Below are 26,461 nucleotides of genomic sequence, written 5' to 3' on the forward strand. Positions count from 1 at the left end.
CTAGGAAAGAAAAATCAACAAATAATGATACTTTACTGTCAAAATTTTAACAACATAATATCAAACACTGCTTTTTTTTACAGTGAGATGTATAATAGTGAGTAATTTTTACAAGGCTTTTTAGATGTGCGCCTTTTCCTGTTTAAGTAAAATGAATGCACTTAAAAGACTAATGGGGCATTAGGCTGCTGAAGACATGATTCTGACCGAGGCCATTTCAAATCAGTTATATTAAATAAACAGAGCTTTGTTGAGAACTGAAATAAACATGCATCATTTAAGGACTACTGTGGCTGGATTATCGCCTGACTGATTATTGCCTAAATATCAAGGTCGAAAATAATGGATGTAGGAGGTATTGCTTACTAGAAAGAGAGTTTTTCATGTTATTGAATTGTGTATACTGTATATACCAGGGGTGGCGAACGTCAGTCCTGAACAGCTGCAGCCCTTCAGACTTTAGCTTCACGACAATCTAACGTAGCTAGGCAGGTGAGATTTTAATAGGGTAGAAGCTGATCTCTGCAAGGCTGCGGCACCCCAGGACCAGAATTCTCCACCCCTGTACCACAGGGTTGAAGACCCCAAAAATCTCCTCTGTTTCCAAATGCAGCAACAAAGCTACTTTTATGTATGATTCAACATAATATTGTAACTGTCAGCAATGTCTTAAATATGAATTTCCAAATTGCAAATCAGACATGAACAACCTCCCTAATTCTATTTATAAATGGGAAAATTGTGTTCTCTACAATGACCAATTACAGTAGCTGGTGTTTTACAGATATTTTTAAACCTGCTTTAAAACACATCTCCGTCATTGTTTTGGGTACTCAAAAAGTGCTCTGGTTACTCTGCAGCACAAAATTTTTTTTTTTTATCCGGCTGATCTCTCGCTCTCTTGACTGACAAAAAAGGGGGCGTTGTTTACACATAGTGGAAGTGCACATGTGTGTTGTGATACTCTCCAAAATGGAGGTGTGAAACAGCAGACTGAATGAGGAGGAGAAGGATTGTTGAATAAAAGTTGCTATTTTTGTTTTCTTTGCACACCAAAAATGGTGTTTTTGTAGCTTTGTAAAATTACGGTTGAACTGCTGATGTCACACAGATCATTTTACTGATATCCTAGCTATGTTTCTGGACTTTGATCGTGGTAGTACCCTTGCTGTCTGTGGGATAGCAAGAGAGCTCAGGGATCTCATGGGACACGAGGGTGAGTAATTTACTTTAGTCACATGTACTCTTTGTTACAAAGTTAATTTGAAGTACATTACTACATTAATACAAATATTAACTTCTGTTTTGAAGAAATACATTCAAGAAGGAAATCACAGCAGCGTATCTCAACAGCACTCTCTGTTTTTCCACTTAAGGTAGTTGTCTCGAAGTGGCTTCCATCTTGTCCTTCACTCATTTTCTGAGAAAATATAGAAATTAATGTTTATATTAATGTTTGTTTTATATGTATCTGACCTCAGTAAATTCAATAGAACGCTTGCCTTTCAGTGGAGGAATATTGCTTCAAAGTTTTCAGCTAGGTGGAATTATATGGAGCGCAATATGAGAAGTACATTCTCCTCTCTGAACCACCTCATTCAGGAAGCCTTTACTTTAATCACAAAAACAGTACATTCTCTGTATTATTAGAATAATGCGCTGGTTCTCACATTTTTCCGTTGCACTATGCTACATGTTTTTCTTCATTAACTTCACGTCATGCAACTTTGTTTTTCCCCATGTCAGTTTCTCACGGTTGTTCTCTGAATAGAACGTTCTGGGTTAAATCACTCATTGTTTACAATAGGGTTTATGCTGTAGAGAAACAATATTGAGCATGTAACCTACTTCTACACTGTGCAGTACTTACCAAAAAAAGATACAGGTATAAATCAGTTTCAATCTATTAATTTATACAGTTGTGCTCATATATAGAGACAACAGGGAGAATATTCTCCAGAAGGAACTGTTTAAAATTAAGTGTGAATGTCATTTACATATATTAGCATTATTTCTAGCACAATTAATAATGTGCTATTAATTTTATACAACAGTGCGAAGCAACACAGCGTTTCATTTCATGAATTAATCAGTTTTTTTAAATGAATCCAGTGAGCAAGTGTTCAACTGCCCATTTAGATGGTCCTCGTTTCATTTCTAATTGAATCAGCGGTTTTAATATTGACCAAATTTCCTTCATTTCATGCCCCAGAAGTGTATAAGTAATATTTGATTTAATGCAATTTTTCTCATCAAATAAAAAAGTTATACAAATTACCTAATTATGTAAAATTAGGCCTATACATATTTTCGAAAAATAAATATTTTGTGTATTCGTACTTTTAATAATTTACCTATAGGCCTATAGAGCAAACTTACAGAGCTTCCGGTAGGTTATACTGTAGATCAAGGCAGTAACCCCCATAAACATGTCAAGTCAAGACACCACACATCTTATCAGAAGTAGTAAGTCATCCAAATACTTTCTTGCATTTTGTTATGTGGATACTGGGAATTTCTCTTTTCACGTACAATTTCTCTTTTTATATATAGGGAATTATGTGTATTCATATTCGGATGCAGCAGATTGCTGCCGTTTCATTAATCTGCCGTGCTGCAATAACCAGACAAGACTCCAAACAATGCCTTTGATATGCTTTATTCATGACCAGGAGTATCTCGCACAAGTCAGAGAGAAAATCCACTCACAGAAGTACACGATAGCATGGTATTTTTAGACCTGGGATATGTTTATATTATTTTTCACAAGCATAACTGGCTTCTAATATATGCAGTTTAGAAAGTCGACCTTATTTGTTACTATAGGCACAAGTAAATTTTGAAATTTGATTAGCTCAGCTTGTTGCTTGAGTTAAAAGGCTTAAATATTAAATGTTTAGACAGCAGTTTAGTACTTGCTTCTACATTTCACCACTAACTTTCACCATCTTGTGTGTGTGTGTGTATTTCTTATGCTTATGAAAATAGCAGAATAAAACTAAACATTTTGTATATTGCATATATGTACGCACATGCTAACTATGACTTTGAGCTTCATCAATTTAGTAAGATTCAAAGAGGGAAAAGTAAATGGCCAACAAATGAATTGTGGTGACCCATGAAGTCTCACGAAGATGCACATAAACATGATCTCCTTTCTCAAGAGTCAAAGAGATTGAATTAGCGATTACCTAGAGGATGATTGAAAAGAATAGCCATCTGTTGTCCACGTTTAAAGAGTCCCAAATTCAGAACTTTAAATGAGCGGTTATGTCCAGAGAAACTGAAGTAATAAGCCCCTTTTAAGGGTGCTGTCAAGATACCTGTATCAGTACAGCAACAATTAACAGTGATGTTTTGAATAGTTACATCGTTTTTGACAAAAAGTAATTTTCAGTGGTAACATACACCAGTGTTTGGGTTGTAAGCTCTTCCCTCATTCCCTCATTCCCTCAATGTTGAAGGGTCCGAAGTTATCAGTTGATCCGAGAGTAGCAGCAAATGCTACTTTATATTCTGCGTTTCATATCGTTAAAAGCGTATTATTTCTTCTGTTGGCTGTAGTGAATGTTATTGTACGTTTTCTGAATACACTTGGCACTTTTGTCAACAGCTTATAAATGTTTCATCTCTACTGCCGGACAAAACTCCTTTGATTTTTATCTCTATTTAAAAATCCTAAACTCCTTTTACTTGACAAAAATGATAAGGACAAGCAGGAAGAGTCGTTTCAGCACTTCCTCTGTGATTTGCGGTCTGTTCCTCAGAGAACTCTCAGTGGATTTCAGGCTGGATCCCCGTGATAATGTGTGGCTGGAACTCGCCCCCGGAGTCAAAATTACACCTCTTTTTTTCACATTCAAATGCTTAGTCTCCTCAGCTTGCAATTCATTCTCTTCCTGCTGGACCAAAGCGATACAGTCACAGCTGAACAGACGCAGCAGCAGTGGATACAGAATGGTGCAGGACATATTTGGTTTTGAACACTTCATATGCGGAGATATAATATACTATGGAATGATAAAAGTGCTGCTGGCCCCTATTTAAAATGCTTTAGACACACCCCTGTACCTGCCTGATACGCGTTTTCTTGTTATTTATCATGCATCTCTGGTTGTGATTGTTATGAAAGCGCTGTAACTCCGGTGCAAGTTTATTTACCATCATATTAAATTCATGCTACAAGCATTATTCCTTCCACCCAGCATTTTTTTGGTAAAAGTAATGCACAAACTGCGCTTGATATTCACAACTATAGTTATTCAAAGACTCTTTCTCAAATAAAGCGTTATTATTTTCCAAGGGTGTGTGAGATTGTAGCAAATAATCAATATCTGGACCACAATCTCAGAAGAGCCTGCACCAGCTAAGCACTGAAGAGTCTTAAACCTGAAAAGTCGGTCAGAAGTAACAAAATAATAATAATGAAGCCCATTCCATTTCTTTTTCATGGCACAGCATTAAATAATATTAGTATGTTAAACAAAAAGGGAAATTGCCTAGTCTAGCATATTAAAATTTTTGACCTATAATAACAACATGTTTTAGACCACAGATATAATTTACGCTTCAGCTGTGAAATAATCAACTAACTACATACAATTTTATAGCCTTTAAACATGAAGATAAAACTAAACAAATATAGAGTCTATTGTGATTCTAAAAACTGTGACCCGAAATCCGAAAATGTGTTTTTTGACCCTCCATTATAATTTACGGGATCACTCGTAGGGATAAATATTTAACCATTTTATTTTGGTGTTCATTATTATTTATATTTTATATTTATATAAGAACATTAATTTATTTGTAAAGTAAAAATCAAATAATGATGCTCTGTCGTCACGGTGTGGAGCACTCGGCGAGAATATAACTCTAAACAGGTTTTAATCTTCCTCAAAAGGGTAAATACTAATACGGACAGGCAAGCAGGTCAACGGACGGGAACCACACACATACATAGACGACTCGAACCGAAACAAACAGGAACTTATAGCACACAGGAAATGACTTAATTAACAAGACACACCTGAACACCATACAACAATCAACAGAAGACCGAAAGTAGGGCACACAGAGCAAGAGTCCAAACACGTCACATCCGTATTCTTCTAAAGACCACAATGAATAAATAAAAAAACAAGATAAGCTGGGGACATTCGAGTTGATGTGGAGTGAACCTATTTCGTGACAATGCTCATATTTATTGCACAAACAAACAATACCACATTTCAATTTCAGCATGCAGTTGAGGTCATGTGTTCACATAGACCTATAAAAGGTAAGTATTTAAAATAAATAAAATGTAATTAAAAAATAATAAAATAATGCTGCTGTAAAAGTATTTAAATAAACGTTCATAAAAAAAGTGTAAAAAGTATTTAACCTTTTCATGTTTACTAAAGACCTTTGCATTAAATATGTTTTAAATATTCAGTTGATTTTACTTAAGAAGCCAAAATTATTCACATTAAGCCTTTCATACAGTTCTCTTCACTCTTAATTTGCACCATAAATTTAACATGCATTTGTCACAAATGTCACATCACAACGTTGTATGAGTGCAAAATGTATTGTGTGATTAAATTGGCGAACGTCACTAAACTAAAATTTTCTGATATCAGCACTGAAAAAACGTCACTAGTGTTGCTAGTTGTTCAATACTGTAGTGCACAGAAAAAGTATGTGCTTATTTATATGCATAATATACATTTATTTTTGTGGCAAAGTTACAACAGGAAATTACATTTGCATGTACTGTATTGAACAGACATTTGACACAAAATGCCATCCAGGAAGACAAGCTCCATAAAAATGCTGATCATAAAAAGCATAAAAGACCTGATCTCCTTGCTCCAGCATCAACGTGATTGAATTAGACAACGATTAATTCCAGGCACCTGCATCAGTTACTTTATACTGCAATTGCAAGAAGAATAAGACGGCTGCTTGCACAGAGACAACTGTGGAAAATTGAAAGCAATCTGGTCCTGATTTGTTATTTTACACCAGGTGAATTAATTTGTAACTGATAACGAGAAAATAATATATTCATACATTTCACTTTGCTAGAAGTTCAACTACACACATAAAGACAATAACACTGTCAGAAGTTTGAAAAGTCTTTATTATAATGTTAAAGTAAGAAATGTTTAGACAAGGACTACCTGCACATGTTGTAAAAGACTGAGATTTGCATATATAAACCTACCCATAATTTATTCCTGAAATCAGAAAGAAATAGTAGCTGAAAAACATGCTGTAAGGTTTAGGCCGACATTAGAGCATGATTGATGGCTTGGAATGTCGTTCCAGGATCTACAAGAATGTGGATCAAGGAACATTTTCATCACGAAAATTCACCCATTTTTCCTTAAAATATATAAAAATAAGTCACCTTTGAACTAGGAGAAGTGAACAGAGTGAACTTTTTTAGTTACACAACGTCTATGTGAATAAAATACGTTGTCAGAAATGCCACTTATCAGGATAAACTAAACGCTGGATTTTCAAACGTATGTGAAATAGTTGAAATATTTAAAACATATCAGAGAGCTTTACACACTGGTCTATTATTGTGGCGACATTTCCAAGAAATGTGATGCTGAATCAAAACTAATTGTGATTGGTTGTTTGTCATGTCATGTCGGCCGGCCGTCGGTCTGGAGTTTTTCTTCACGAGACTAGTAGGGGTGGGCCCTTCAGGAGTGTTGAAGGGTCCAAAATCTTCTGTTAAACAAAGTGCCACTTTATATTCTGTGTATCTGATCTTTTTTTGTTTTCGCAGTCACCAAATGATATATGCGTTTTCTTATTATTTATCACACATCTCTGGTGGTGACTGTTGTAACTCTTGTGCAGTATATTCATAAAACAACAAATTCATACTACAAGCATTATTTTCTCCACCCAGAATTTTTATTTCTTTTTTTTTATTGCAGTATTGCAGAAACTATGGCTTGTAATGGATACTGTTTTTTTTCCCAAGTGCAGAGCCCAGCATGGGGAAAATAAACTGTAAGATAGTCAAATAGCAAAGATCAAATGGCCAGTAAAAAGAGTTAAATTATCAGAATTATCAAATACCCATGTATTTGCCAAGAGACGCACAAAGACCTGATCTCCTATCTCCAGCTTCAAAGTGGCTGAATTAGATAATGTTTCATATCGGACACCTGCATCAGTTAGAGCATAGTTGTATAGAATTGTCATCTGCTCTCCATTTTTAAAAAGTCTTAGACCCATGGGTCTGGTTGTCTGGTTATGTCCAGAAATACTGAAGAAATAGACTCCTTTAACAGGTGCTGTGAAAATGCCTGTAATAATATATGCAACAATTAGCTGTCATATAACATATTTGCCAACATGCTGAGATAACTAAACCTTTTTTTTTTTTTAACGGTTGGTTTCATAGTGTTATTTAAATGTGCAAGATGATACAGGGCAAATACCACATACCGGTGCCGGTGTTGTAACATGACCCAGCATTCACAAAGACTTTTTCATAGACCAGTGCGACATCTGTGTTGAAGGGCCCGAAATCTCCTCTGTTTCCAAGTCCCACAGCAAATGCTATCTTATGTTCTTCTGTGTGATAAATCAGAAATCACACTGATTTTAACGTAATACTGTACTATATCAGATTGATATAGAGTTTCTTATTCACACATTGAACATGAACAGCCTCCCTAGTCATATTTAAAAATGAGTAACTCAGTGAGTAACTTTAAACTCAAGAGATAATTTTGATACTCAAGTTAGAGTTCCGGGCCATAAACGTACCATTAGTGATGTATTAATTTTTTTTTTCACCTGCCATAACAGTCACTTATATTAATGTATACTTAACCATATACTACATATTGCATGCATTAAACACATTAGCAGTGTGAATCTTTTTTACAGTTTATGACTACCAATGAATGGGATTCTTCTTTTTATTCAAAACCTGCCGGATATTGACTGAATATCAATTAATCTGTACATTTTGGCTTAAATCAAATTTATCCAAGAAACTGAAAATAATGCAAAGGCCGTCCTTTATGATTTCTATTCTTTCAACAAAGCAGTGAGAACACAACAAACTTGTATTACAAATTCAGTAGTGGCTATTAGGAACTTTCCAATAGCACAAGAAGGTAGTTTTACAATTTTGTAACTATGCATGAAGGTTTGGTTGCTAACTGTTGGGTATTCCTTTAAAAGGCTCGATCACACATTTACTATGCTACATTTGTATGATTTTTATAACCTTACAGTACCTTTTTTCCTCAGCTGTTCCTGGTCCATGCTGGCCTTCAGAGACTGAAGAGTAGAGCTCAGATTTGCCAACAGTGGGTAAAGGCCTGTGATGAGGCAGAACTGCTGATTCCCATCAACACTACACTGCACAGGTGAAGACTCGCTCCTGTCTGTCAGTGCTGTGTTCTCCTCTTTCTGTGCATCAGTCTTGCTGCAGTTACAGCTGAACAGCAAAAACAGCAGCAGATACAGAATGCTACAGGACATTATTAGACTATATCAAGATGCAGACTGCAGAAAACAAATCAGTTTCAGTAGCCAGATCAGAGATTCTGTTCGGGTATACTGTAAGAGAAGGGCTTTAAATGATCCATGATGCGGAAATAACTGACAAACTGGCCAATCAAGCAAATACCATGAAACCATTGAAGTACTACTTCCGCTTAGTGAAGCAAAAATAAAAAGAAAAATGGACAATTTTATTTTTCCCTATTGATGCTTCACAAACCAGTCCAGTTGGTAATAAACCATAAGTTGGTTTGTCAATGGTTATCAAACATTACAAGAAGAATAAGAAGATGGCTGCCCGTATAAAGACATTGGTGGAAAATGGAAAGCAATCTGATACTGATTTGTTATTTTATACCAGGTGGATTTAATGTTTAGCACATAATGAGAAAATAATCTATTTATCTTTATTTTACTTCCTCAACGGTTTAACTACATGAAAAATGGTACACGCATAAAGAGAGATTTAAAAGCCTCTATTATAATGTTAAAATAAGATATGTTTAGACTAGGTCTTCAAACTTTTTGCAGTAGATGGATGGAGAGATGGGGCAAGGACTTCTTGTACATATTGTAAAAGACTGAGATTTGCATTCTGGGTCTAGGCCATAGCTACATCTTTAAATCAGCTGGAATGTTGTTCCAGGATTGTCGATGCTAGGAACATGCTGAACTTGGATTAGCTCAGGTTGTTGCTCAAGTTAAAAGGGTTAAAGAGTTCATATTCAGTCTAGTATTTGTTCTCTCTATCTACCCACTTTCACCAGGTCAACATCTTGTCTTTAAATGTGTTTCTCATGCATACCAGAATAAAATATTAGTCTTGCAAGCAAAACAACCTTTTAGTTGTGACTCTGAGCTTCATGAAGCTTCATGTTCTCACAACATCTACATTGCTTTCTCCTGCCATTACAGTCATGTATATTTAATGCATCTTGTATGTATTGGAAAAAACTGACTCACCACACCTTAAAAACAATCCAACTGAAGCGCGTAAACCAAAAATGTTTGACTAAGAGTAAAATACTATGTGTTTTATGGGAATGGAACACTTAATTTTATTCCAAATCCTGATATTAAATATATTTTAATCTGTACATTTTGGCTCAACTAAAATGTCCCCAAGAAACAGGAAAGGAATAGGATGCCCACCATGATCTGTTCTTTTTGACAACAAAGCATTTGAACACGACAAACTTATATTACAACTTAATAAGTGGGAAGAATGACGTGTCTGACAGCATGCAATGGCAGCATTACAACTATATGCAATTTTTATTTTTTTTTGGAGTGCTAGTTGTTCATTATTTCTTAAAAAGGCTGGTTCACATATTGACAGAACATATTTTTCCATTGCACTATGCTATTGTTTGTACTGTTTTTTTTGATGAACTCCATGTCTTTCAACGTTGAACACCATTCCACTTCCCATGTCTCACATGTTTGTTCTCTAAAAAAAAAACATTCTGGTTTTACTCTTTGTTTAAAATAGGGAACCATCAAACTGGTTTATGTACACGAAAAATATAAAATATATTTTTTAAGGTAAAGTGGTTGAAAACTATTTATTTTAACTACATTTAAATACATTTTAGCTTTATTAAATTTAATAAAGAAGGAGATTGCTCTTGTAGTGTCACGTAGCCAGCAAATATGGGCAAATGAGGGTGTTGTGAAGAGTTTTTGATAAAATTATGAAAAAAATATATATAAAGTGAAATCACCTGCTGTTCCAGTTTTGGCTGTAATGAAAACGGCATAGTCCCCTCAGAAAAAAAAAAAAAATAATAATACAAGCATATAAGTGTGGATTGTGCCAATCTTCAAAGGTGCAATTTAGTACTTAAGGAGCTTACTGAAATAATGAGAGTGATTTACAAAGAAATAATTTAGAGAACATTGATCAGATATGATCACAAGCCTTTTTGTTCCCCTGAGACTTTCCTCTCCCAGGAAACAGTGGACCTTTATCTGGATGATTTTTAAAACTCAGAAAACTAATGGTGGGGGAGTATTATGTTGTTAAATAACAGATGGCCAACCAACTTTACACTAAGCGAAACCAATTTCTCAAAAGACTACGAAATTATGTTCCTTTCCATGAGAATTTGCCCAAATTAGTAATACTAATGCATGTTCCGTGACTTGATTCCTTGCTCGTCCTTGAAAGCGTAGCTGACACTATAATACTGTAACATTGCAAACAGAGTTGGAGATCAGCCCGTGTTTTTGCTTCAAGATTTTAATCGATGTGACATTACTACATTTTTAACAATCTGGAACAATATGGGACTTTGATTCCATTGAATTACAGACTGGAATGTATATTTTAAGTACCATGGAAATTATGTTGACATGCTAAATGCTTCTATATCAGTGTATGTGGAAAATATATATAAATATACATGCTCAAACAGCCATAAAGAAAACAATAAAAAGCATGAAGTAAGGGTATATGGTATGACTTCCCCTTTCTTTCCTTTTTTAATTCCTCTTTCTTTTACATTGCCATGTTGTGTGCTTCCATTTTCTCAAGAAAAGTTCAGAATGGCTGTCACATACTATAAAATCCCAATAGACCCTCTGATTATATGTCTAGTTGTCTCCAACTTTAGATGACATATGACTCCTCTTATCCAGTGGCTATATGTGTCTGCGGAATAGGGTCCTTCCATTTAAACAATATCAGTCTCCTAGCCAAAAGAAAGCCGAAGGCCAACATGTTCATTTATCTTTTGTTGAGTTTTCTTGGACCAACAATGCAAGAAATGGGGACGATTCTACCACCTCTCCAAATACCCCAGAAAAGGTCTCTAAAATATTCTAAAACATAAAATATAAAATGTGTGCAGTAGAGTCGCTGGAGCCTTCAGAAAATCTGACATTAGGCCATTTAAACAATCTTGAATTGTATTACAGCATGTCTAAGCATATGGAGGAGGAGAACATTCCCTGTATTATTCTGTGCAAAATGTCCCCTGAGATTAATCTGGTTAAATCTGTCTCCCATTAATTTTTTTAGTAGCTCTAAAGGTGTTGAATGCTACATGCTAAGTACTTCATTAAACCTGCTTATAGTCAGTTTTTTGATTTACATTCAAAAATTGAGTCTATTAAAGAAATGGTAAAACATGATGGAAAGTCATTTGAATTCAGGAGCTGAAAGTACCTATAGAAGTGGGGTTTTGGAGCGTTATATTTCTGTACTCTCTGTTTGAAGGAGGTGAAGTTTCCATCAATACAAAGATCAGCCAGCGAGATCACATCATCCATCACTGATGCAGCAAAAATATAGTCTTATTAGGGAAAGAGTCTTATTAGGTTCCAGAGTGTAAATGAATGTATAACAACTGGATTAGAAGTTGAGCTATATGGGCTGTCAGAATTGTAGTCTAGAACACATTAACTCCCAGTTTGACTGACATGGCTTAAGCCTAGTACTAAAAAGTCTGAGCTGTTTAAAAAATAAAATATGCACTGATCCTAAAATAGATCATTGCTTGTGTTTTGTCTCAAGATGCACTCCTCCAATGTTCTTTTCTAAGCATTTTTATAAAAAATAACTCTAACATACTAACTGAACTATAGTCTAATCTTGGCTTTGCTTAACCCTTTCTGTGAAACCGGGCCTAAGCCTGTTAGTGAGGTGGACCAAACTGATGCCCACCTTCAGAAATGATCATACATTGGCGTTATTTATTATTTATCCAGTAGAGTTTGGAAGTGCAATCCTTTTGTATGACGTCTCTGCAGTATACTCTTTATCCTTGGTGTTTTTTCGTTCCAAATAAAGGCAGATATCTGAATATTTAGTTTGAATAAGAAAGATTTTTTGCCATCTTTACAGTATTAATTATTTCACCCAATGACAGAGGCAGGTGGTCTCAACTCTCAAGATCTTGCTTCATATAGAAAAGTCTGATAATTGGCCACATATAAATATTTATAGTTATGTGTAACCCAAACCTCAATGTCCTTGAATAAGAGGGATCATTTTAAAAGGAATCAAACCTACAGATGAAACACTGACAGTATTCACTTTTCTGAATACTGACTTTATTATTTGATATTTTGCCAAATTCTGCATACCGCATCCGCATATAATGAAACCTTGTATCCCGGCCCTGTCTTTGTCTGAGAGCTAGAGCAAGTGTTTCCACTGCACATGCCAAAAAAAAGAACCTCCTTGTCTCATGCCACACCGATGCTCAAAGTAAGCAATGCATTGTAATTGTAATGTAAGTAATGTATTATTGTTCGTGCGTACAGCAGCTAATGGAGGTCTATATAGTGCAGGTTCACACAGCAAGCTTAAACAGATAGTAAGCAGCACATATATTAATTGAGGTCTTTCGTGTTTCACAATTGAATGCACAAACATTCACTTCCCCGTTCAACACTGGAAAATGCAATAGCTGACGATATTCATCTGTATTTGCGGTACACAAGTCGCGCTTCAGCTGCGAGTGACAAACGCTGCCAGTGCTCAGGCTCTGAATATGCACGGCTCCCGGGCTGCCATCTGATCCAAGATATACAGTCAGGGGCAAATCCAAACCACCCAAACGTGTTGAAAAGATCCACCCAGTCAAAAAGCCTTTTTTAAAAATCTAGTGAAAGCGTTACCTCTAGTGTGCCTGCGGGGCCGTAAAGAATATTCAAAAGTCGTCTGATGGTAGAGAAAGAATAATGGTTCTTCATAAAACCTGTTTGGTCAGGAGATATAACAGAGGCTACAACTCCTTCCAGACCTTAGCCAGAGATGAATTAGAGGACCGTGATCTGAAATGACTATAGTTCTGTAATCACACTTGGTAACGAGTGGAAAAAGTCTGTTATGCAGAAAGAAATTATCTTAATATACATTAACGTACGTCAGCTAGGCCATATTATCTAAGAAAGAGTTTAATTGAAGGTGCTGATTTAGACAGGGAGGTCTTTTTGGATGAACCACGGCCTAAGACAGAGTAGAGTATACAATTCGTGTCACTGCCAAGTATAAGGTGATGAGATGTCACATTTGGCAAATGAGAAAAAAGATTTAAAATAATGCAGGGCTGTCCCAGTTTGCCACATAGATGTTAGCCAAGATGACTGGTCAAGAACAAAGTTCCCCGACACAATATCATAACGCCCTAATGCCTCTAAATGGTGGCTTTTTATTAATAAGTATGGCTGCCCCTCTAGCTTTCAAATGGAAATTTGATTGATGTATTAGTCTGTTACCCAAAAATGATCCATTGTGTGTCGATGGTGTCTCCTGGAGGTTTGCGATATCTACATTCATTTGTTTTAAATGTGCAAATAACCAACCAGTAAAACGTAAAAAAAGTGATTTAACACTCCAACATTCTGTGCAACCACCATCACCCACTGTTTGAATCTAATTAAATGGAGATAAAAAATCGTTGAACAAAATAATTGAAGCAAATTGAACAGCGGTATAAACGGAGGTTGGAGGAAAGGTTTCAAATGGGTAATGTGCCTAAAGAGTATCAGAAGAGCAACATAATGATATTGGTGTTCTGATTCTGCTTTATTACTGAATTGAATTAGTTATGTTTGTATTAATAACGGCTCTGATGAGAAATTAACTCCTTCGGGGTATCTTGCATTTCCACCTAATAGAGGAAAAGACGGTAGAAAAGGTTTTATTACAACTTAAACCTCAAAACACATTAGGGCCTTACTGAATAAAGAGGAAGGTGCAGGGACGTTGAATGTGGTAAGGTAGTGATTTTTCAGCTGTCTTTTGATTTTAATGTTGTACCTTAGGCCTAAAAGGAGAGTGCCGTGGTACATGCTAAAGATCTTATTGACTGTACAGCAGTGGCTTTAAAATCTGTGCTTTGTAAGTGCACAGAGAGACTGGTTTGTCAGCGACTCTCCCAAGCGATGACTGGAAAACTTGACCCTTGGGTCAAGAAGATGCCATATGTATGTGTTTTAACCACAATCCTTTTTTTTCTTTATTTACACAAACAAAATGACCTGTTATAATGATAATTTGATGATCATAATATATGCACATGACACGGGGCTGGTGGAACGTGTAAAGGATCATTAGATAGTTTTATCATAATTTGGATGGGGGAGAGTTTTTGCAGCGTAATATATTAGTAAAACTAAAGAAATGTGCTGTGGGCATAATAATGTATGAGAACTTTGTAAATCTTTGTAAAACCTATTTAATGGAGAGAAGGTTAAGCAGGTGTGATTATTTAAAATATTTAAGTTCAGAGATTAACTCACAATTTTTATTCAATAAGCATTGTTTTTAAAAATACTTATCGATGTCTAGGCTTATTGAGTAAACTAATGGGTTTTAATATTGAAAAAGACATTCTGGTAATTGCATATAAATCACTTATTAATTAAAATCTTACTTTTAATATTGTATCCTGTCAGAACTACTGCTATCAGAAGTCTAAAATGTAAAAACATATGATTAATTGACGTCGTACATGACACCACTTGTAATGACTAACTTTAACTGGAAGAGGGCAGCCTTTAACTCTGTAAAAACAGGCATTAAGTGTAAGAGAGTGTGTGTGTGTTGAGTCTTGATTGCCTCTAGAGGTCTCCAAATAGCCTATTAAGAACCCTCAAAACACTTCCCGATACCTTTAGTCTAATAACTCAAGAAAATGAATGTAAAAAAAAAATCAAGGTGACAGTATCATTATATAGGCTGGAAATTGTCGCAAGTTTAGTGCGATGCATTAAACTAAGTGCTAAGTTCTTTATTCTTTTCCTTTTTATTTTGTTATTTTTTATTTGTATTTTTTTTTTATTGAAACTAGATGGATGGAGATCTAGATTAGAATGTTTTTTCTTAGCTTGCTGTTATTTAATTTGTTTATTCATTTATTGTTATTTATTTTATTTTATTATTTATGTTTTTTTAAGCGTGCCATGGATACACCATTTACAGCCCAGTACAGTATTCGGACTGAAAGAGAAAAAAATGAGTGACAATTCAGCACATCCACAGCTAAGCATGAGTCAGAACTGGAAATAATATGCCAGCGTCATATTAAAAGAAAGACACTCTGTTCTGATGACAGCGTGTAATGCATGCTAATGATGGTATGTGCGTCTCCGTGATTAAGAAGAAAAAGGTGGACAGCCTACCATGTCACGTTTCTTGCAGCATGTCAGTCTACTCTCCTGACCAAAGTCCAATCTGTCACGTTGTCTCAGCCTCCAGAGTGCTGCCAGTCGTTTACAGCTCACAATTTATTACACTATTAACTTTTATTACCATTCCAGCACCACCGTCCACCTCTTCATACAAGGAATCAAGGCCACCAGAGCCTGAATCGTAAAAGCGAGATGTCACATTTTACAGTGCGCATGTGTTTCGGGGTTCACTCGACACGCAGATGCATCGAGACTCGCCATTAGCGACATACGCCGTGAAACTTAATACTTAAAAGCAAATCATAACGAGGCTTTTTTAAGCTTTGAATCAACTGAACCGATCGCTGTGCGCTGCGTTCAAAACCCCAGCGCGCGCTCCGAATCTGATTGAATACCCGTTCAAACAAAATAAACGAAATGAGAAATCGCAGAAAAAAAAGTGTCAAGTTCTATAAAAAGTGCGAAACTACTGACATTTCCGAACAGTATGTACCACAGCATCATTTACTGATATGAAGTGATTTCATTATTTTTTGCTCTGAAGCACAGATTCAGAACGGAAGATTCGAAACGGCCATGTTTTTTTTTGGTATAGACTTCCTGTTTACAAAGAAAAATGTTCTTGAATGCTTTTTCTACACATGCTCATATGAGCTCACCCGAAGTGTTTGGTAGGTTAGACCTCATTAAGAATTTCTCCTGGCTGTGAGAGCTAATTAACCTAATTTGAGCAGCACCAGCACAGACAGAGATGAACCCAAGGGCCTGCTTTGCGTTTTTCAAATTAAGAGGGCTTCACTTTTCTCTGTGTCTGCGTGGAGTCATTAGGGGAAGGGTTTGTGGGAAAAGGAACTGAACAGCGAGCAAGTCATATCAAAGCACATCCCTAATTCAACTTGAATCTCGGAGAACACGACAAATTGAATCTGCCGCACCAGCTTAATATGAATAATTTTCCAATTCTTTAACTCTGAGGTCCAATCTGGTGCTGAATAATAAGTGGTGACACACGGGCTAGTTTAACATTAGCACTCATTAGCAAATGGCAAAAATCATTAAAGCAAAGCCATGATAACCTGTTATGTTTAATAGGGAATCTACTGGTGAGGTGACATGGAAGATCACGCTATGCCTGATGCATTTCTTATATAGTGGCTAGAATGTTTTAATCTGATTCCATCTGATTCCATAAAGGGAAAGGAGATATAAATGGAGAAGACTCTCCAACCCTCCACGTTTGTACACTGTGCCATACTGCAGATGTCAGAAATCCACCAGATACCCCCCATCAATCTTGTTTTATTTATGTTGTGCCTCCCTGTTTCTATGGAAACCCCTATTTTTCTTTTCATTATTTTTATTTACTGATTAATTTTTTTTGTAATCCGTTTTTTTAATGATTCTTCACTAAAGACAAAAATCAGCATTTTGTTGAAAAAAAACATCCTCAATTATTGTTATTATTACAATAATTGTAACAATTTGACAATAATAATAATTATTAATCGTGATTAATCACATTCAAAATAAAAAGGTTTTGATTACCTAATATATATGTGTGTACTGTGTATGCAATATATATTATGTATTTATATAAATACAAGCAAATGCACATATATTTAAAAGTATATTTATATATTAAACATATTTAAAATAAATTACAAGAATATAAGAATACAAATAAAATCAAAGTTCAAAGTTTTGAACATATTTATATGTGTGTATATTTGTATATACATAATAAATATGAACAGTACACACACAAATATTATGTAAACAAAACCTTTTTTTTTTCTTTGATATCATTATGATTATGATTATTATGGGTTTAAAAAAGCACAATTGAACTCTTTCATGGCCCTTAACAGTAGTCCAGACTCACGCTGACCTAATGAGTGATGATTTTTAGGCTTGGACTAAGTCTGCAAGCACTAAATTAAGTCAGACCAGATTATTGGCCCTTCCAGAAAACTCTTTAATGCTGCTAGGCTCTCAAGTAGAGCTGAGAAGCTAAACAGGATCCGGGGAAAGTGGAGAAGCACAGACATAATAGATGGATCACATGCTATTTATACAGGCTGGCTCGAAAAACCGAGCGTGAGAGGAGAGAAAATGAAGGGGAGTGAGGGAGGAAAAGAACATGTTGACTCGTGCTAATCTGATTCATCTCTCTGTACACTCCCTGTGTGTTTTTCTCTTAAGCTGAAGAGAAAACCACACAGACTCATTTTCAATCTGAAGAGCAAATCCTTACAATCACCTGTTTAATATTGGCCCATGCTGAATCCAAATCCCCAATATCTCCTCAGCCAATAGGAAGCTGGCGCTGTAACTACCTTGACGAACAGATTTTGCAGTGTTAGCATAACAGCACAGAGCTGTTTAGTCATGATGTTAGTTTATAGGCCAACCAGGGAAAGCTAATGGGCTTTTAAAGCAATGGTTTCGGATTTGTAATGAAATTAGTCTATCTTTAAGACAATTTCATGATGTTACTTTTTAGTTGGTGCTTTCACAATCACAACTATGGAACAAATTTATGTTAGCCTTACCCCATGAAGCTTTTTTTCCCAAAATGGTGAGTTAATCTAAGGTTGATTATACATAAGGCAGTGTTTTTGGGGCATTTTCCCAATGAGTATGGGTAAAATTTCTATCAGAATACTTTAGATCAGTTAATCTGACGTATTGTCAGTTGATTTGGTTCAAAATAAGCCAGACTAACTGAAATAAGCCTAGCTTACTTCGTAAACTCGTTTTATGAAACAGGCCCCCGGGTTGCTCGTTTATGGCAGCATTAACCAACGTTGCCTGTGACCTGTTTCATAAAAAAGTTTTCCAAATAAGTCAGGCTTAATTCAGAACCAAATATATTTTTGATTAGGTTATATTTATATTTATTTTAAACCAAATCAACTGGCAATAAGTCAGACTAACTGAAATAAGCCTTGCTTATTTAGTAAACTTGTTTTATGGAACAGACCCCAGGGGTCACCAAGTTTGGTCTTTTATCCTCAAACGTGAACTCTGCAGGACCCCGGCCCTCCAGGATCAAGTTTGATGACTCCTGAGCTATGTCTTTCACCATCATCTCTCTGACCAATAGATGGATGCCAAAGTAACATGCTTACTCAGCCTAAAAATATTTGTTTTTGACTATATATGAAATACACTGAAGGTTTTACATATATAATTTTTTTCACCTAGGCTGTCTCTCAAAAAAAAAAAAAAAAACTATCTGTTCTCCTATAGTCACATGAACGGGAAACATGCAGCTGAACACCAGAACAAAAGGCAGTCTCTAGTGTTTTCTCAGCAGAACACATTTTCCCGCACTGTTTTCTTGTGCCCTCAGTGATGTTGTGACCAGAAAAGGCCAGGATGCACCTGCGTGTGGAACCTGAGGTCGTTTAGGACACGAAGATCTTTTCCCCAGACCACCACTGCCATCGGCTCCCTATTTATACCCTCATTCTCTCTCACACACAACAGCCGCACACCCACAGGGAAGGAAGCACATCAAGGAAGTCTCTGTTTTTTTTTTTACACCCATCTCCCAAGTCCTCTCAGTAGTGGATGAGCTCTCAGCCTCCTATTTACACCCCGGTAAGTTAAGGAAATATCCACTGGCCCATGTCTACGTAGCATATTGAGAATCACACTGAGAGGAAGTCAGTACAATACCCATTTCCAAGTATTCCAACAATCGCCTGCTAATGATGAAGGACATAAAACATAAACAACCAGTGATTCCCAAGCCGTTTCATAAGCATTCACAAGTACACAAACGCAGACTCTCCGGGCCATTCTCTTAAGGCTGGAACGCACGGAACAGTCTGTTCTCTTTGGTTAAACATGTTTGTTAGTGATTTTAAACCAGATTGGGGGGAAACGGAGGATTGGGAGGATAGGGAGGATCAATGTCCTGGTTTAAACCACAGCTCCTTGCTCGTCGCTCTGATGCTTTGATCGGGGCGCTATCGCTGTACCTGTGCTCTCGGATCTGTGTTATTCAATTACATTTGAGCTCATTCCAAACGTGAAAGAGAGAAGCCAAGAAAAAAAAAGTCAATTTTTATGCTGGCGCGGAAGGACAGTGCCTTGCCGTCTAACATTGATTTCCAATAAGACAGTCCTAACATGTCTAGATACACTAAAACGGGGCAAGATTAGTCCAAATCATCCTGTTTCAAGCAAAGGATCAGTGAATGCATTCTCCATTATCTAAAAGAAGCCCTCTTAAAGATTGTTGAACTTAATGGAAGAAGTGCAAAGGCAGTATGGAGTTTCTCTCCAACATTTGTACGCACTTAAGATTAGATCTGAGTTGGATTACGAATGTGTTTTGTAGGGTGTTCGATTTTGCTGTATTTGGCCGAACAGTCACGCGGGTGGCTCGCCAATGTATTAGATTACCCTAATACAAAAAATAAGTACGTTTCAACAAGATTTTTGTGGGGAGAAGAATTTCTTGAAGGTAGTAGTGTGGCGTGTTAGTCTTCAAATAACCTTTACCCAAAGTTCTGTCTGTGGGACACAAGTTTATATCTGCTATAAATAATTGATGTGATACTGTTAGGACCTGATGGCGAGGAATGTTGTTTTTAAAGTATTCCACAATGTTTTATGCACTCTGCCCATCTTTACTTCTGAGAGACTCTGCCTCTCTAAGACATCCCTTATATACCTAATCACTTTACAGATGTTCTCCCAGCTGAATCTTTTCAAACTTTCTGCCATTTCTTGAATTTTCAGCCCTTTGTTGTCCCTGTGCCAACTTTTCTGAGACCTGCAGTTTAAGTAGTTTAAATATAAAATGTTGGCTAACTTTTAGTTTTCATTTCATGTCCCAACATTTCAGGTTTTCAGGTTGCAAACATTAGCAAATATCATAGGAATAACATAGCATAATGTACAATATTACAAATTCTTACTTTTCTGCCAATTCAAATAAACACTTTATTATAAGGTCCAATTCTTGCTATTAACAAACCATTAAATATGACTTTTATGATAATAAACTTGTAATTTGATGCTTATTAACAGTTAGGGAGGTAGTTGCTAAGTTTAAGAATTGATCCCTATTTTAAAGTGTTACCAAATTCTTAGTGCTTAAATACTAATCTTTTATAGCCACTCTATTTAATAATTTTCTTGTCCTACAGAATCTCTGAATTATCTTCACTTGAGGGTTTTTGCAAAAATCAACATAAATGCAATAATTGTGATGAATAATTGATTAATCGGCATATGCCGTTTCTTTCAATTGAAAATGTTAAGGGTATTTTAGGTGAATGACTGAGTGATTAAGAACACAAGGGAGGTCTGGATTACTGAAAGCACCTGAGGTTAGTGACTGTTTAAAAACCTCCCACGAACCTGAGCTGAGCGTGAGAAGAGTGATCCAATTCTTCACAGATTTAGGTTAGATAATACTTTTCAGCCTCAGACTGTGATAGAGTGGGAGTCAGACAGGAGAGAGAGAGAAAAGTGGGAAATGAGGGAACTCTCAGTGGAACGCTAGCCGAGCAAAAGAAGTGGTGTTATGTAAATAGGCCCTTCTGTGCTCAAGAATGCACATATTTTTATTCAATGAGAACGCTGAAACACATCCGGGCATATTCTGTCTAAGAAAAAAAAACTCGTCACAGCATCCTTCTCATTCACTTGGCTTTTATTCACATTTCAAATATGCTAACGCTAGCAAGATCTTTACATTCCACTGTGTGCCTCGGAAAAACCAGACTTCTATCTGAGAGTTCAGACAGAATAATAATAATTATATTAATAATAATAAAAGCAGCATCCCAGTTTAAAATAGAAAGCCATATGTGACGAGTGTATGATAGTGTTCGATATCTATGTGCGCTTGCACATCCTCAGTTCATTAAAAAGGAACTAGAACCTGATAAATAAAATTAAAAGATAGTCAAACATCTTGATAAAATCATCATCTTCAACTGAAATCTCACACTGACAATAAAATCAGATAGAAAAGTGACTCAAGCCCACAGAGAACAAAAAGAAGTGAAATCCGTTTATGATTGTTGGTCGTTTTCGTGAGTACGCGTGTGTGTCCTCGGGAATACACATCCATCCCAGACAAAAGAAAAAAGGGGAAATGCTTGCTGTCAGTCATGTAACCGTCCCCTGGCGGTCCTGTGCGAAGGTACCTTCCAGGGTTGGTTTCTTTTCCTCTGAGGCTCGGTAGGTTTTGACTCGGTAGGCGACTAAACCCGACCCGCGTCCGCCTCGGTCTCCTGTGTCCGATGACTGTGCTCTGCAGGCTTTATTCCCAGGGAAAGAGGAACGATTATTACTGTGGGCTTTTAAAGGCATCCCAAGGTTAATGTGCTTTCTGCCGTATTCTCCAGGGCGAGACGTACACCTGGAGGCGCTGCAGGTCTGTCGAGCTTCTACCGCTCTAGCCCTGCGTCACACTGTCCTCCAAGCTTCTTCCAAAGCCATCAATAATTTAAACAACTCATAAAGAGCGAAATAAAAACGGAAAAACAAACAAACAAAAAGAACTAACTTAAGATTCCACCAGTGAGCCACAATGTAAACATTTTCCCTCCGCAGCCTGATGGGGGCGCTATAGTTGAGCCTCAGGCTTCCTCTCGGTGTCCGTGTGCGTCTCTACGTGAGGGCCCGCGCTCTCACTGGTACTGGAGGTAATTCTTCAGAGACTGGGGCAAAGGCAATGTCTCGATCTCCTGTAGACGCTCTCGTCCCAGAGCCAGCCGAGCTGCACGTCGACACAGGTCCATCAGAGGAAGAGGCTCCGCTGGAGAGAGGCGAAAGAAAGCATGTGTTAGAACTGGAATCACAGAGGGAAATTTATAATGCACACAGATCAAGGCAACATAATTGTCTGATGAGTTTTTTGCAGGCCTTTTAAGTGATTATGCTCTGAGCTTCAAAAATGAATAGTTTACAAATTCGACCAATTCATGAACAAATGATTCAGACCAATATTGTAAACCAAATCGATTGATTTTCCGAAAAAAGATCGGACCAAGTGACGGAACAAAACATTTTAACCAGTTCTATGAACCAGAGCAACTGATTCAAAAGAATGATTCATATGAATGCCCGGACCATTTTTGAAAAAAAAAATCATTCAGAATGTTTTTATGAACCAGATCAATTGATTCATTGAGTAGATTAGACTCAAAGAGTTTGTTCAAAGCATTGATATTGATTCTGTGAACCAATTCGACTGATTCATTTAACAGATTTGACCTAAAAATCTGATTCTCAAATTGATGAGCAGATTTTCGTTTTACTATAAGCTGGTTATTTAAAAGCTCCAGTATGTGATCCACCGCGTGATTCAGCGTGTGTGTGTGTGTGTGTGTGTTTTGGGCATCTTGCTCCTCTACATAAGCTGACAGAGCAGTTCAATAATGGATGGATTTTGCCACTGGAGCTCGGTATCCATCAACAGAGCCGCTGCCTCACAGAGGAGTCTGCCGCCACCCATCTGCTTTGAGTCAGCCGCTGCTCCAGCCAAGATTTCATACCGACAAACACAAAAACAGCCACGGCTCCATCTGGACAAGGTGCCACATCTCTGCTGTTGACCATCAGGTCTTTATCAGGACCTGAGCTGATATGAATAATCAGATCACAAGGATGGCTGCAAGAGTCAGAGCCCGTTCCTGCCGGCCAATCGGAGTAAGAGATTGTGACAGGCTAATGGTTAGTAGTAAATGTATGTGTGGCTAACAATCAAAAGAGGAATAGTTATACAGCTGCACTGGCACAATGCATGCACCCACATTGAATATTTATAGCTGTGATGGAGTCCCACACAGAACATGTCGTGAGTTATGTCTTCCTCCATCCTGGCAGCTGAACTGAAGGCAGAAACATTGTAATGCCCTCACATAATGCAAATTCTCACCACAACAAGAAGTTAAAATGAAACAATGGATCCCCGTGGAGCCCTTCACACAAAATGAAATGATTTAATGGCACAAAAGCGTTGGTTTTTCAAGCTTAAGTTGTTGTTTGTCAAATCGAAATTTCGTGTTGCACTCAGTGAGCGTGAATACTTTTAATGCACATTTTCTGTGCCTCCTGCGACACCAAACAGAATTGCAAAAATGTTTTCAGCTGCAGTTTTCCCATAATCCCCATTAACGCTACCAACATCTATCACTTACTTGAAGTTAATATTTACATACAGCACTGTTAAATCACGTTGGCATTCACGTTTCTCTTCAGAATGTTTTATTGTTGTTGCATAATGATTGACAGACAGTATTTTTATTATTGCTACAACTGTTACTATTGCATTTCATTATATTTTATTCAATTGTTTTAATTTTATTTATAGTTCATAAATACTGTTTGTGTAATTTATGTTGTTGCTGTATATTGTCTGCCAAACTGTAATAATAATAATACTAATTATATATTTATACCCATATATTTTTTATGCAATCATTGCTATAATAGCATTATTTTATATTATTCAGATTATGCAGAATATATATATATATATATATACACACACACACTGTATACACACACACACACACACACATGTATTTCTTAAATATGTGTGTGTGTGTGTGTGTGTGTGTGTATGTGTATGTTTACCAATATACGTATAAATATAATATGTAAACACAACGTTTTATTCTGGATGAGATTAATCACTATTAATTGATTTGACAGCACTAAAAATATACATCTTTCAACAGTATTGCCACCACAATAACAATGTATAATTCAGTAGCTAATGAATGACCTAATTAAATGAAAGCAGACTGAAAATATTACTTTCTGATAGCAGTAAAACACCCACTTCCTTCTAAATATATTTAGAAAGAGTCGCATCACCAGTAAGTCCGGCATGTCTCATAAAGAGGCAGATGGCAAGTGTAGATGGGATCCAGCTGTACCCAGTGGGCGGGTGCCGGACAGGGATGAGAGAGAGAGAGAGAGAAGAGACTGACAGTCAGGGTCAGAAGTGACAGATGGATCAAAGCACAGACGTAGTGCTCTGCTGCAGTAAACGGAATAATTTTTCATTTCCAGCCCACGTATGAACACGCAAAGGCCATCGAGCTCAAGGTTAGTCTGAAGACTGTAATCATGCCAGTGAAATACACAACACACACAGTGACCTGTCACTCGCTGTGATCCTCATGCTGCTCCCCGTCGCTGCTCAATCACATTAAAGCGCTGCCTACAAGCCGCATACGCCAACAAATCATACTGATGCGAGTTATACACAATAAATGCGATTACATGGCTCGGATATGTCAATGTGATTCCATTGTGTGTGTTATCAGACTCTCGGAACAACCTAATAAAATGGCTGATAAAACAGACTACAGCGGTTCATGCTGGGAGATTTTGGTTTTCTTCCCACACAGCAGCAGTTAGATTGATTTCCACACACACAGGATAGATCACACACATAAATCTATATAACTACAGTATATGGTTAAACTGTACTGCTAAAAACATAAAATGATGACTGAATTAGAAAAAAAGCAGCACTATAGTGAGTTTTGTTCTAGTGCAAATTACATTTCTGTAAAGAATTTTTGTTAAGTACAACTCATTTTGCATAATTTGAGTAAAAGCTAAATAGGAAAACTAATTGAATTACAGACTGCATGCCAGATGAACAAAAGACATTTAATGAAAAAAACAAAAAGTGATTTAAAGTCAAGAAGATTGCTAACAGAATTAAACTTTTTTTCTTCTTCTTCTTTTCTACGTTTTTACATGAAGGTCGTGTCAAAGATGTAACCCATGGAAAAGTTTTAGCATGCTGTTACTTCTTAAATGTTTGTATTTATACTTACAGACCCGGAATTTTAATCTTCAGATATATTCCCATCATAAAGTTTAAAAAATATATATATATAGTTAAAAATATTTGTGTTCCTCCAAAGTATTTATTTTTACTAAAAGGTTTTTACAGCTAATAAAATTTAAAAACTTACTTAAAAAAATTATAATATTTTTTACTAGAAATAATTTCCACAACATAATGAATGATGCCATTACCATTTTGTCATGACAGTTCAGGGAGGGAAAAATAAAACTAGTGAATTATTCCATTATACATGCATATTAACTGTTGACATTGTTAGCAGACAAACTAAACTGTTAATTTATAAAAGTAACAGACCAAAAGTGCCCATAGCTGGAGAAACAAACTCAACTCAAGTACTGTGAGTGATGGCTCTTCGGTGAGTGCATTCTGTTTCTCTACTACCACTAATAAAACACAATACGTGGCACATGGGAGCCCTTTTTCGAACTTCCATGTTTAACACATCGTCAAGCTCCAGGACTTGCTAAGCTCCTGCAAGCCTCTGACTCCTCTATTAGACTCCTAATAAATGAGTTCTGGTGCAGAAGACGAGAGAGAACTGCATCTATTTCAGTCAGACACAGTTTTATGATCATTATTACTGTTCCAAAAAGCAATTTCTTGTGGTTGCAAGACAAGCAATGGGATTCGTATGGTAAATATCAAAGCATCACATTTTGTAAAATCCAATTAATTCACCCTCCGTACTCAGCGGGGGTGCCGCAGCCTCACAAAGGGGGGTCTGACACTTTCTACGACCTGTGCCAGGGCGGGAAAGAGGGGGTTGGCGGCACGTGGAACCTTCTGGAAAAGCTTTGCGCCAGGCTACAGAAAGCAGCCCGAGAGGAAACGTTTGTAAAGATCAAACCCAACAGTGTAATTCGATTAAATCATTGTGAACTGATTAATGTCTATGGCTGATTAATTGAAAGATTCACGGCGGTC

At 36.7% G+C, this 26,461-nt stretch overlaps 2 protein-coding genes across 3 annotated transcripts in view; both read right to left on the reverse strand.

Annotated features, from left to right (window-relative positions):
• Nucleotides 1-6,109: 6,109 nt before the first annotated feature.
• LOC122357089 (complement C1q tumor necrosis factor-related protein 6-like) lies at nucleotides 6,110-8,584 on the reverse strand. Its single transcript, XM_043256290.1, has 3 exons — nucleotides 8,262-8,584; nucleotides 7,459-7,587; nucleotides 6,110-7,316 (listed from the first exon to the last, which is right to left on the reverse strand). Exons 1-3 carry the CDS (start codon nucleotides 8,506-8,508, stop codon nucleotides 7,027-7,029), a joined length of 666 nt encoding a protein of 221 aa, XP_043112225.1. The 5' UTR covers nucleotides 8,509-8,584; the 3' UTR covers nucleotides 6,110-7,026.
• A 12,750-nt stretch (nucleotides 8,585-21,334) lies between these two features.
• The window catches only part of spsb4a (splA/ryanodine receptor domain and SOCS box containing 4a), a 39,255-nt gene continuing 34,128 nt past the window's right edge, over nucleotides 21,335-26,461 (reverse strand). For both annotated transcript variants that reach the window (XM_043217455.1, XM_043217465.1), the window contains exon 3: nucleotides 21,335-22,459. In XM_043217455.1, the coding sequence (XP_043073390.1) occupies nucleotides 22,332-22,459 (128 nt within the window). In that variant the 3' untranslated portion in view covers nucleotides 21,335-22,331. The remainder of the gene's footprint in view (nucleotides 22,460-26,461) is intronic.

Source organism: Puntigrus tetrazona, chromosome 2, assembly GCF_018831695.1.
Source record: "Puntigrus tetrazona isolate hp1 chromosome 2, ASM1883169v1, whole genome shotgun sequence".
NCBI classification, from domain to species: domain Eukaryota; kingdom Metazoa; phylum Chordata; class Actinopteri; order Cypriniformes; family Cyprinidae; genus Puntigrus; species Puntigrus tetrazona.